Below are 12747 nucleotides of genomic sequence, written 5' to 3'. Positions count from 1 at the left end.
ACACTCAAGCTCATACGGTAGACCAACAGTATGTAAAATTCTAAGTAAAGATCAGCTCAAACAGTTGCATGAAGGAAGTTTGATTTCAAGACTTTTTACAAGGATTTAAGGGTCACCAAGTTTTGCAATTTGGATTCAGTTGGTAGATAGTCTAATCAAAAAGTGCAGAAAACCTAAAACACTTTTATCCCGACTCTAGTCTTTCGAAATGACAAATTACATAACATTTTTGCATGCCATCCAAGATCAAATATAGGGAAGGTTTGTGCCTGAATTTTGCCCTAAAATAGCCTAATTAATGAAGATACACAGATAAGGATGAAATTATAGTCCCCCATGTCATTTTTTAAGTTATTTCCCAAGTGCTGTTAAAAAAAGCAATGAATTTTTAAGACAGCATTTCCAAACATCCTAGTTTATTTTGAAATCTTACATTATTTTACTTTGTGTACAGAAATATAAACTACATGGGTCTAAATTATAAGTCTTATCCCTTATCTAACTTATCCCTCTCCTGCTTTATGAACATCAACAATTATTTTCCTCAAGTCTAAACTGATTTCTTTTGTTTTTGCCACTATGGCTTCTCCAATCCTTGCCAAAGTTTTTATACTGTGAATAACTTGGAAGATTGTGCTTGGCTAAAAAAAAGTCAGTTCTAAAGAGGGGTGACAATTTTAAACCTGTGAAATAATTTTGTTTCTGTGTAAAATAGTAAAATATGGAATCATCTAATAAAACTAAGATGTTTGGAAAAGCTGGGTTTAAAATTCCCAGTACAAATGTGCATGCTGATGTGTACTTAAAGCAATCCAGTTGACTTTAGAATTCAAGTGCGAAGGTTTATTGAGATGTCCACCACTCATGATAAATAAAAAAATGCATCATAGTGAACTGCCCATTCAACATCTGAAGTCTAGGAGCAGAAGTATTTATGTATAATACATCACCATAATCAAGAACAGGTAAAAAAGTGGACTGGACTAGCCTCTTTTTGATATTCAAGGAGAAACAGGACTTTTTTCTGTGCAGAAAAAAACAGCAACAGCAAAACAAAGAAGCTGAAACTCAGAATTTAAATAATGGGAACAATCATGGAGAACAGAGCTCACCTTACTCTCTAGCTATTAAGAATAAAGTTGTTGTTCACCTATAAGCTTGTTAGCCCTCAAAGCATTTTTGCTTTTGAAAGACAGGTTACCGAAACAAGGCAAAAAGACTGATTAAAAATTAGCTTGATAGAATAAAATTGTTTTTTTCTGATTTGAAAAGAAGTGTGTTTCCTAAGATAAAATAGACGGGGATGTGGCTTTTAGCAAACTGCCTCACAATTGCTCTCGAAGGTCAGTGTGGAGTCTATGATTATTCCAAGATATAAGATGCAGGCGAAGGTGCACTTAGAGAAATAATGGTATCTTCAGCATAGAAATGAAAAGAAGTATCAGGAATATTCTGTCCAGGGCAATAAATGATAGTAATTAACAGAGGGCCCAGTACTGAGCCATGTTGTACCCCCTCATTCTTGTGGACTACATCTTAAAGTCTCATGGTTTAATGGTTTCATCAAAACTGTGTTTATTTCTCTGTTTTTCTAGCTCATACCCTCAGCAGCAGTTCCCCCAGCAAGGCAACCAGGGCCAGTTTGGACCCATGATGATGAATAATGCAATGGGCGGACCTGGGCCAGTCAGTGGGCCTGGTGCTGGACAGATGGGTCAGATGCCAGGACAGAGGCAGGGCCAGATGCAAGGCCAAATGGGCATGAACCCCATGGGGATGGGAAGGATGCCAATGGGACCGGATCAGGTGAATAACACTTTAACATGCAGGAGTACACAGGCTTTAAATGAGAGCCATTAGATATTCCAGATCACAGTAAAAAATACATCAACAGAACTTTAAAAGAAATTCCTGATTTGTAACCACTAGAGTTTAACCCTTTATAGGATACTCATTGACATACTGGGAATTCTAAATTTAAACCATTTACTGTTGGACATCCCAAGACTTTTTCACTTTTGTCACTCATATATTTTCTTTCATTATTATGGTGAAAATCAAGTTCAACAAAGTGACCATACTATATATGGTTCCTTGCCCTTTTATGGTTAAAAAAAAAAAAAAAAAAAAAAAAGGAGCACTCTCCCAATACTAAACTTCTTGATGGTTCACGACAAAAAAAGATCAACTAAAATTGAGAAAGTCAGCACTCAGAATGTCCTTTAGAGCAGTTTAGTAATGCTTACGGCACAACGGACACGTTTCAACTCGTGGTCTTCTTCAGCGTTCAGCATTGACAACCACGAGTCAAAATGCGTCCGTTGTGCCATAAGCCTTAATAAACTGCTTTAAAGGACATTCTGAGTGCTGACTTTCTCAGTTTTAAAAAATAAAAAGATCCATAAAGTGTATACATGCTAAAATGTTAATAATGTAAAAAAAATCCCATATGAAGTTAAATGTGTATTTGCTTACAAATTAAAGGTTTATTTCAATAAAAAATATTTATTTTATTTATGTAACCATTTTAGAGGTTTATGATAAAACTTCAAAGTGGCAGCAGTGTCTCCTGACAAAGACATCAGAGTTAGTGAGGTTTTCTTTAGATTTTGATGTCTTTCAGAGAAAATACGAGACTGGCTTCAGAATACTGTACAAGTAATGGTGGTACCACCAGTTTACCTACAGGAGACCAATGATAATCGCCAATCTTGAATTACCAAGTGGATTTTAGCAGTGATGAGGCTCACTGTATTTATGTTATTTAAGTATGAAACTGTGTTTTCCTGTTGTAAAACTGACTAAAATCTCATTTTCACCATTTATACCATTTATATTATTTTATAATTCTATTGGAAGAACTAAATAAAACCCACAAATATTGAATGTCTAAATTAATTAAAGCTGAAATTAGGTTTCACGTGAAAATAAAACCTGAAATAAACCACTTGGGTATAGTGAAACTATTACAATGTTGTTAAACTGGTTTAAAAAATCCCATCTATTTTTCCATTTATTACTTGAAAATTTATTTGAATTTGTAGAATGTGCCAAAGGATCACTCTTTATAAATCTGTGGCAACATCTAACTATACTAAAGAGTATTTTATGTTTTATAACCTTAAACAGGCAAATTTCCAAATATGATGCCTCCATTTTTCACACTAGAATTTCAGTAATTGCTACAAATCCTGCACAAACAAAACCTATCATGACATTTAGCTCTACTATTCACATTTATGATTTGTGAGTTTTGTCAGCTTATCAAGTTTAGTTAGGATGTTAGGGCCATTTGTTGGAGACCAAAAGACCTGTTAAACTGTATTTTGCATGTTCTGGTGGAAACAGGAAGTTTGAGATGCTCTGGGCAACTGCTGATTGGGCTGACATTGACAGATACTCACTGATTGACTGTGAAAATTCTGGTTCTACTGAGAGTTGGGTAGTTGAAGTGATCAGATAAGGTCCCTTGCCCCATAAAGGGTTAATCCATGTCATTATTTTTTCCGTCTCTGCAGAAGTATTGCTGATAATCTGTAGCTGAGGGCAGAATCTGGAGCCTGACAGCTGTAGCAGAGTGGTCTGAGCCCTGAGAAGAGCTGGACCTGGACTCTAACACAAACCTAGGAGGCGTTCTTCAGAACTAAACCTTGATGCAGAAGAGACAGAAAAACCCACAGCTCATCCTGGAGGAAAAAAAAAACGCGCTGGCCTTCATCTCCAACTGACACCACACATACTGTCACCTTGTTGAGGTGCTGCACAAACACTCACATCCGTGTGTGCCTGTGCACATTGTGTGTGTTCTTGTAAACGACCTGGAGCTGCCCGGCAGTATTCAGTGTCACAGCTGGGCTACAGAACAGGACTATGGTACATCTGGCTGTGGCGGCACTTTACCTGGAGGCTTCTGAGCGGAATAAAGATTGATGCAATATTTCTTCATCATTACAGCCTTACTAGAGATTCAATGCCTTCATAACAATGGGTTTCTGTTTTCTCTCTTATCCTTTGGATGCGCCTCATTCTTGAAGTCATTGGAAGCTATAAGCACAGTTTTTTCCTATGTTATGCAGATTGGAGCAATAAGTCTTGCCTCTATGCTTTAGACTGTAACTGAGCATCATAACCCCTTTTATTAGCAAACAAATGGTACTGCAGTATTAGATGTCTCAAATGTCCTCTGTGAATATGAATTGTAAATATTCTACAAAATATATCAAACGTGCTTTTTAAAGGCCCATTATTGCACAAAGTATGAGACCTGGTTGTATTTTTGTGTCCCATAGGTCAATAATACTGATTTGGTTCATTTGCTTTTGTATGCCTTTGCAACTGTAGCAGGCACGTTTGGGTTTTTATTTTTCTTGTTTGTCATTTTTCAAATGCTGTATTTTTAAATTTTCCAAAAACTCATGTATTTCATGTTTTAGCGAGGCACTTTTTTTTCCCTGTATCTGATGAATTGAAGGTTTGAGCTTTCACACTGTCAGAGGTTTTATTGGAGGGTGGTGGAAGATTTCACTTTGTTGGGTTCTGTGTGAGCTTTTTTTTTTTTCCTCTCCCGTACAGTGAAGACAGTAACGCACACTCCTCAGTTTACCGACATGCCTGGCTCTCGCAGTGTTCTCCCCCTCCTAGCAGCTCCCTTTGAGTGCGTTTTTACTAACACCGTCGTCTTTTTGACTGTCATCTCGCTGAATCTACCTTTTCAACATGCGCAATCCAAAGATACTTTTCCATGTCTGTGTATACTTTCTGAGTTTTCAGGTGTACATGTTTAATGCTATGAGTTCTAATAGTCTGATGGTAAATGGGTACATATCATGGATCTGTAAAAGCATATTATGTACTGGAAGCATAAAAGGCATAAGGTTGGGTCGTTCCAGTGTTCATCTGTCGCTGCAGTGAGAGGACTGGACACAAAACCTTAGAGCAGACAGTTTTACCATCCGGATAAAAAAAACACGTTTCGCTGTGAAAGAGAAACACCAATGGAATGAAATCCACTTTAAGACATATCAATATTTATCTATTTTTTCAGGAAACAACTTCATTTTATGTCCAGATTTTGTTACTTCATGAAAAAGGAGTTTTCTAAAGTTTGAATGAAGTGCAAAAAGTGGCAAGTGATCATGCGGTTTGTTTTTGTTTTTCTTTGTTTGGAGGTAAGATAAGCTGTCATTTTACAGGATGTATATTACAGATTTATTCTGTTGATGTTGATATTGATGTAAATACAAATTTCTATTTAAACACTCCTGAGTCTGGTGTTTTCATTATCAGCAGTGATGTCTCCATGCAGTTCAAAGAGTCTGACTTCAGTAACAGTGAATATCAGACGCTTTATTGCACTGACAGAGTAATAACTTAGATCAAACAGCTGATGAGGGCTGCTTTTGTCAGATTACAGAAACAAACTGAAACTAATGAGGAGTTATTTTAGTGCTGAGATTCTGAAAGGTGATTTGCTTCTGTCTACAGTGTTCAGCATACTTATTAAGGAAGCTTCATGTGGATTTAATTGCCTGTTTGTAGAGAAATATAAAGCTCCTGCAGTGTGGCCCTCGAAGATGGTGATGGAAGGAATATTAAGATTCTTAATTTTAATGAAAAATGGCTTCAAATAAAGCACTAAAGCTGGTTGGTGAAAAGATTGAAGCCAATTAACTTCCGTATGATTGGGATTATCTGGTTAAATCAACATTTTAACTCAATAAAATCAGATTTTCTCACTTCAGCTTAAAGTGATCAGGGTTAACAGTGCAGTCAAAAAGTTTTCAGACCTGCTTCAGTTTTGACAGTTTTATGTTGTTACAGTTAAAAAAAATCATGTTTATTCTCATGAATCTACACTCAGCACCCTGTCATGACAAAGTGAAAACTGATTTTTTTTGCACAGTATTTAAAAAAAAAATCACATTGACAAAAGTATTTAGACCTATTGCAAAATCACCTGAAATTATGTTCAGATTCCCCCATTTTTCTTGATCTTTGCTGAGATGTTTCTACACCTTGAGTGGAGTCCACCTGTGGTAAAATAAACTGATTGAACATGATTTGGAAAGTCCTCACAGCTGACAGAGCAGATCAGAGCACAAAAGCCCTGAATCTTTTCAGGGTGGTTGTTACTTATGATGCTCTGATAGAAAACTGCAAAAGGAAAACTTAGATAAACAACTAGGCCTTAAAGATCATAACATGGTCATTTAATTCTTGAATAAAAACCCAATTTTGAACATTTTTTCTTTACCATTTAGATCTTAAACCATATAAAAACTACTTTTATCATTGCTCTAAATGTTTTAATTGTAAGGATTTTTGTCAATCAGTCTTTATACAGTCCTACTATGTAATGTATTTCAAAAATAAACAGACATTTATAGGAAGCATAAGTGAACAAAAAAGATCTTCAACATAATTTATTATGATTTTTATAATACTGAAACTTGACAACAATTAGATTTTTAAGAAATGTTAGCTGTTAAACTTAAATCATTTTGTCCAAATGATTTTTTTTCTGTTGTAATGTTAAATCTGAACATGAGTTTAAAACTCCTTTTACATAGGATATATTCCTGCCTTTTAAAGACACATATATATCCGTCTCAGAGTTCCCTTCAACATGCCTGTGAAGTTTGTTGCTGAAAAAAACACTCCAGTATAGAATTTTTGCATGTCTAGAAAACCCCTCTGTTTCAGCCCTGCTCAGAACGAGCTGTTTCTGTGTCTGTGGCTTTAAATGTTAATGAGCTGTCTGATCCTACTCTCAGCTCCAACCGATCCTGGGGGCAGAGCTCACTCCCCACATGACATCATGAGGGGAACATCTGAGAACGGCTTGTTCCAGTACACGTTTTCTGAAAGGTGGAGAAAAATAGGGGGAGAGGGAATGGATATTTCTGGTACTTAAGGGGATTGTAGACAGCCCAGGGGCACATATTTATGCTAGAAAAGCCTGAAAAAGTGATTTTTGCACAATATATCAAATATATATCACAATATATAAAAAAATCAGGGGAAGTGGTCTCCTCTCCTTCACTTAGGCTTAGCCCCTGATATCTAACACATCTGGCTAACATGATGCATGAGTGGATAGGAATAACAGATCTTTATTTATCTACTTTGATAACAGTAGAAAATGTACTGACTGGTTTAAAGGGGAAATATTGTGCAAAAATCACTTTTTAGGCTTTTTTAACAAAAATATGTTGCCCTGGCCTGTCATAAAATCCACTTAAGTACCAGAAAAATCCATTCCCTTCCTTCCACTTTCTTCACCTTTCAGAAAATGTGTGCTGAAACAAGCCGTTCTCAGATTTTACCCTCATGACCTCATGTGGGGCGTGAACATCGGCCCCAGGTTTGGTTGGCACTCCCCACCTGGAAAAAAGTTCTGCCCTCCTCTCCTGCTCTTACTCTCAGATGCTAGATAGCTCAAAATTGTACTCAAAAAGTGCAAGGCCCAGAAAAACCCTACTCAGTTAGTCCTTTAAATAGTCATTTAAATTGGATATTACCATTCCAAAATAAGCATCTGAATAACAAAAATGTCTCCAGTTTTAGTCTTCTTAAGGTATTGTGAATAACATGATGCCCACGATGCTACAAATCAAAGAAAATGATATTAACATTACAAGTTAAAGGATTCCTTCAGATAAATGTGGGTGTTTTTTGTTCCACATACTGCAGAGAACCAGCAATAAAAACCGAATTTTTTAACAGCTACAAAAAAATAAGTTAATTAATTCAAAAACATTTAACAACAGTAATAAATAAAGAAAATCAACTGCAGGAAGAAGTAATAAATTCAATGGGTGTGTTAATTTAGTTTAATTACACTTTCAATAATATTATTTATTTATGGGTGAGCATGATCAAATGAATTATTTTAAATAATTTTCACAAGTTAAAATTTATTCCATCATATTTATGAGTCATTTATTGTGAGGAAAACAAGCAAATCTGTGTATAATGAGACATTTGAACACAGGGGGGCGCTGTTGTCCGTGGTCATGCGTGGATGTAACACCAGGCAGCGACACACGACTGAGGTTCTACTCAAGGCCGCAGGAGGGCGCTGAGAGCCTGGAAGATGGGCCACGAGGTTTGATTAACAAACCAAAGGACTGAAAGAAGATTAATTAGGAAGTAAACAAATATAAATTCCCAGACAGAGGTCTCATTAGATTAAATGATAATCAAATAGCTCTGATTATCCACACAACAACAGCCAGGTCCTCCTTTTGTCCTCTGCTTAATTAACTAATAAAAAAAGATTTAAATCTGGCATAAAGATTATTATCAGTGCTTATAAATATAGAGAGGAAAAGGAAAAGAAATGTTCAAAGTACAATGGGGAAAAATAACAGGTATTAATGTGAAACAATTATGATCAATATTTTAGGCTCTTCTCTAACAGCTGAAGCGCTCAAAGTTTCTTTATCAAAATAAAGCGTATGTATAAATAGTAAATGTGTAACATAGGAGTGTACTGTGGGAATCTCTCCCCCGGAGCAGCTCGCTCTCTCTCTCTCTCTCTCTCTCTCTGAGTGTTGGCGTGGTTCCCGGCCCATCTGTGGCCTGGCCCGTGGATTACTGTTTGTTAATGTTTCAATCAGCTGTGTGTTGAGGAATGTGGAGCTATTTAACCTGAACTTCCCCAGGTGTGCCGAGGCGCCGCTCAGTCTGGGCCCCGCCGCCCTCCCCTGCCCTTGGCACAAAGCTATCACACAAACACAATCACACACTGGCCACGCCGGGGCTGCAGCTGTGCGCATCGCACCGCAGGGAAATGGGAAAAACATTGCACCAGGGAGACAGAATAAATCTTATAACGAATCGCCTCGCCAAAGCCAGTTTAACCCCTGCAGTGCCGGGAGAGATGAATACTGCTGATTTATACGAGAACACATTGAAACAGCATATTTAAATACATGGGTTTTTTTGTATTTTCTCCCAAACCACCTCCTTTCACTTTACCATGACCAAGTGTTAAACACAGTTTCTATTATATTTATGTCATTTGAATGCATTCTTTTATTTTAAAGCACCAATCGGGATACAGCAAGTCATCTAGCCTGATACTTTTAAACAGTTTTGGCCACTTATTTGATTATTTAAGTGTCATTTTTGAGATTTACTTAATTTTCAATGCATGCTTTTTATTCTGTCCCACCAGTTAGGCAACAGCAAGTCATCTACTGATACTTTATGACAGAGATTGGCTACATATCTGATGATTTTAAGTGTCTTTATTGATATTTATTTAATTTCAATGCATGCTTTTTATTCTATAGCATAAATTAGGCTACAACAAATTATCCCATGACACTTTATGACAGATCTTGGCCTCTTTACTGATGAATTTAAGTGTCATTATTTAAATGACTTAATTTTGATGCAGTCCTTTAATTTTACAGCACCAGCTGGTTTTTCCCATGACAATTTCTAACAACTCTAAGCCACATTCCTGGTTATTTTAAGTTGATAAAACCTGTAAAACTGTCAACCCTGAGATCCTAAGAAACACATTAGTCATGACTTAGAGAATTTAGTTTTTTCCAAGACCATCTTTGATTCTGAAGATGTTCAGGTTTGATGTTTTAACCTGAGAGTTCCTCTTGTAATCTGATATGTTAATGACCCTAACAGAAACAAATGACCAGTTTAACTGGCTTAGAGCCATTATTTTGACCACAGGTTTGCTCTTATGTTACCTAAATGACTTAACAGCTTCTTTAAGGTGTAACAAAGTTAAAACAACCACTTTACTATCTCCCAGCACCCCAGTTAAAAAAAAGGTGAGTCTTAGCTGGATACTGGCTTTTAAAATCTTGGATTGAGAGCTATTTTGCCCTATGAATCAGCAGAAAGTCACGTTTGAAAGTGGTTGCTTGCAAATACTCCACTAATACTAAATGTGATCTCATTTTTCCCCACTCTTACTCACAATCAGACTCACACAAAACCACAGAGGAATTCTTGTTGAAAAATAATTGTCTTGTTTTAATAAAAACACCAATAAGGTACATTGTAAGAAAACAATATCTTCACATAATATGGCATTGTAATATACAATACAGTTTGTCGCTCAGGAATCTGAGAGATTTAATCTTTTCCGATTTTTCTATATGGTTTACAAGATACAAAGAGTGTAACAGAAATTAGCTTTCTTTAAAAACTCTACGAGCAACAAGTGATTCTCGCTGCTGAACTTGTCTTGGTCCCCGGCTAACCCAGTCTATTTCTGGACACCAGCGGTCTTCTTCTTCTTCTCTCGGGGCCCTCTGATGAATCGAGAGCTCTGAGTGACAGAGATCCTCACTGCCGGAGGATGTCCACGTTTTCTAGCATTGGGAGTTTGAAACGTCCCTACTCAGTTCAAGGTTTTTTTAATGATGTGTTGGAGAATCACATCAGGTAGCCTTGTTTGTTCTTTGCGGTGCTCGTTGCAGAGTGATGGTGCGACGCTCCACGACCTCTTAACGGCACATTATCCTGTCATCCGAGCATCCATTCTGCGGGAGAGAGAAAGAAAAAGTTGATGAGTTAAGCTGTAAACATGGAGTGTGTGTCAGCAGTAAGCAAACTGGTGCGCAATGGTAACTTTTACGCACGGACTCTGTAACTTTACGCACGCCCTTTCAACATTCAAATATCAATCTTATTGTAGTACAGTCAGCTCTGGTGACACTTCACTATTCTTAGATTGAAAGAGCAGTATATGTGATAAGATATTTACCTCTACTGTGATGCTGGCGAGCTCTGCGTTCAGGGTGGTCAGCGGCGTGCGAGGGACGGTGCCGGTGGAGAGTTGGCGACTCTTCTCCGGCTCATCCAGCTCGACCTGCAGGTCCCAGATGTAGTCAATGACATGCTGCAGGATCTCCACTTTGCTGGCCTTCTTGTTGGTGGGCAGAGTGGGCACAAGTTCCTTCAGCTTGCTGTAGCAGCTGTTCATGTCCTGAAGGAAGACGCTCATCTGCTCATCCAGCAGCGGGATCTTGCACTTGGAGATGGTCAGGCTCTGGTCGGACAGGCAGCGCACCATGTCCTCACCGCCGACCTTGCTCTTCAGGGCGCAGGTAGATCCGACAACCTTCATGATGATTAGTGTAGAGTCCAAAGGGATAAGAGAGATTACGCAAAGAAGGCGTCTTCTCCTCTTGGAGATGTTAGTAAGGCAATGTTGACAGTTCGCAACATCCACATGGACAAACCTCCTCTTATTTATAGCGGAGCAGGAGCTGAGGGCGGGTCAGAGTCGTCCTGTTTGAAGAGAGTCAGCCAATGGCGTGGCTGCGTTTGTATTGATGGGTTGGTACACAAAAGCACTCTGAGCCAATGCCTGCGCTCTGACCCGCCTGGTTATCAGGATTTACAATCTGTTTGAGGGATGGCGTTACAAATGGAAACAAATGTGTGTCTTTTATGGGTAATATGTGGGAATCCAGCTGTCCATGGCTTGGGGACTCTGCAGGTGTAGATAGCCTGGGGACAGTCAAGGGGTGGTGAATGCGTGGGTATGTGCTGTGAGAATGTGTGTGGGATAGGACACCGTGAATAGAATGAATGGCAAATGATAATTAGGCTGCCATAGTGCCCTAGATTTGCCTCTCACTGTTGAATATAGCTCTGCAGATGTGGATTATAATAGTACAGTAAAGTAAGACAACTGGTTACAAAGAACGAGCACACGACCGTGGGAGAAAGTCACTTTTTTCAGCCTTTATTGTTCTGGGTGATAAAACTTGTGTTGTTCTTGTTTTCAGTGTGTAACGCATAATAAATAAGTTAGTCATTTATTCATTGAGTGTTATTATTGGTAAAGTAGTAGCAGAACTATTTAGTTGCCTTTTGCAAAAGAAAATACTCATTCTCACACATCTTCTCCGTGGGCAAAATCACTCCGCGTAAAGTCAAAGTTTTCTATAAGCTCACAAGTCAAACTTCTCTCTTCCTTTTCCCTTCCTTTCTGTTGAAATCAGCCCAGTGTGAGCAGCAGCTTCACGGATTCCTTCACATGTTTCTGCAGTGTGTGCTCAGCCTTGTGTGCACACTCAGATCGCATCGCTCTGTTCTGAATCTTCCCCCCAGATTGTCCAAACAAGCCCGAGCAGACTGGCAGGCGCCAGCGCGCTGACGTCACCCATTCATCCGAGCCTTGACGCCTGTCAGCCTGGCGCCGCTCGGGCGGTCTCCATGGAGACGTCAAACAAGAGAGCTCGCACTCCGCACTCCTCCATTCACCTGCGTGGCGCGCGGAGCCCTGAGAACAAACCGGCTCTGGAGCCTTTGTCGTTCATTTATCACCTTTAAGCAGCGGGATGAGATTACCGCCCCGCGCACCTGCAGAGCCCCGCTGTCAGCCCGTTAACAGAGAGACGGGAGGGGGAAGGCTCTGCATTATGATGTTACTGCGTTTTAACACAAAACAAATGCTGCATTCCTTCACAGAGCCTACTTTTAACAAATGTAAGTCCCTGGTTCAAGCATTAAACTCGTTTTAGTCAAAATATTTATAGCTGCTTTTTCAGACTTTCTTCCTGTAAAAAAAGTTTCTTTTTACTTCCTAGTGTTTGAGAAAAAGTCAAGATATTTGATGTAACTTTTTAAAAACATTTATAGCAGAGTTCATGAATATCACAAGATGCAGCAACTACAGTCAGTGCAATGATATATTTTGACAATTTAGTAAAAGTTTCCAAAAAAAAAAGTTGTAAAACAAAAAAAAAACGTCACGAA

At 38.5% G+C, this 12747-nt stretch overlaps 2 protein-coding genes across 2 annotated transcripts in view; one reads left to right on the top strand and one right to left on the bottom strand.

Moving 5' to 3' along the window:
- The window catches only part of ncoa3 (nuclear receptor coactivator 3), a 45967-nt gene extending 40755 nt beyond the window's left edge, over positions 1-5212 (top strand). Inside the window, exons 22-23 of the mRNA XM_041782950.1 lie at positions 1596-1806; positions 3519-5212. Of these exons, the coding sequence (XP_041638884.1) occupies positions 1596-1806; positions 3519-3530 (223 nt within the window). The 3' untranslated portion in view covers positions 3531-5212. The remainder of the gene's footprint in view (positions 1-1595; positions 1807-3518) is intronic.
- A 4775-nt stretch (positions 5213-9987) lies between these two features.
- On the bottom strand, positions 9988-11219 carry id1 (inhibitor of DNA binding 1, HLH protein). The gene is made up of 2 exons (XM_041777868.1): positions 10745-11219; positions 9988-10520 (listed from the first exon to the last, which is right to left on the bottom strand). The coding sequence occupies exons 1-2, from the start codon at positions 11105-11107 to the stop codon at positions 10485-10487; spliced, it is 399 nt and encodes a 132-aa protein (XP_041633802.1). The 5' UTR covers positions 11108-11219; the 3' UTR covers positions 9988-10484.
- Between the last annotated feature and the right edge of the window lie 1528 nt (positions 11220-12747).

This window comes from Cheilinus undulatus, linkage group 3, assembly GCF_018320785.1.
Source record: "Cheilinus undulatus linkage group 3, ASM1832078v1, whole genome shotgun sequence".
Classification (NCBI taxonomy): domain Eukaryota; kingdom Metazoa; phylum Chordata; class Actinopteri; order Labriformes; family Labridae; genus Cheilinus; species Cheilinus undulatus.
This window is presented reverse-complemented; position numbering and strand designations above follow the sequence as displayed.

Coding starts and splice junctions, on each gene's coding strand:
- id1 (XM_041777868.1), bottom strand. CDS start 11,107: ATGAAGGTTGTCGGATCTACCTGCGCCCTGAAGAGCAAGGTCGGCGGT. Junction 10,521..10,744: donor TCGCCAGCATCACAGTAGAG/GTAAATATCTTA, acceptor TCTCTCCCGCAG/AATGGATGCTCGGATGACAG.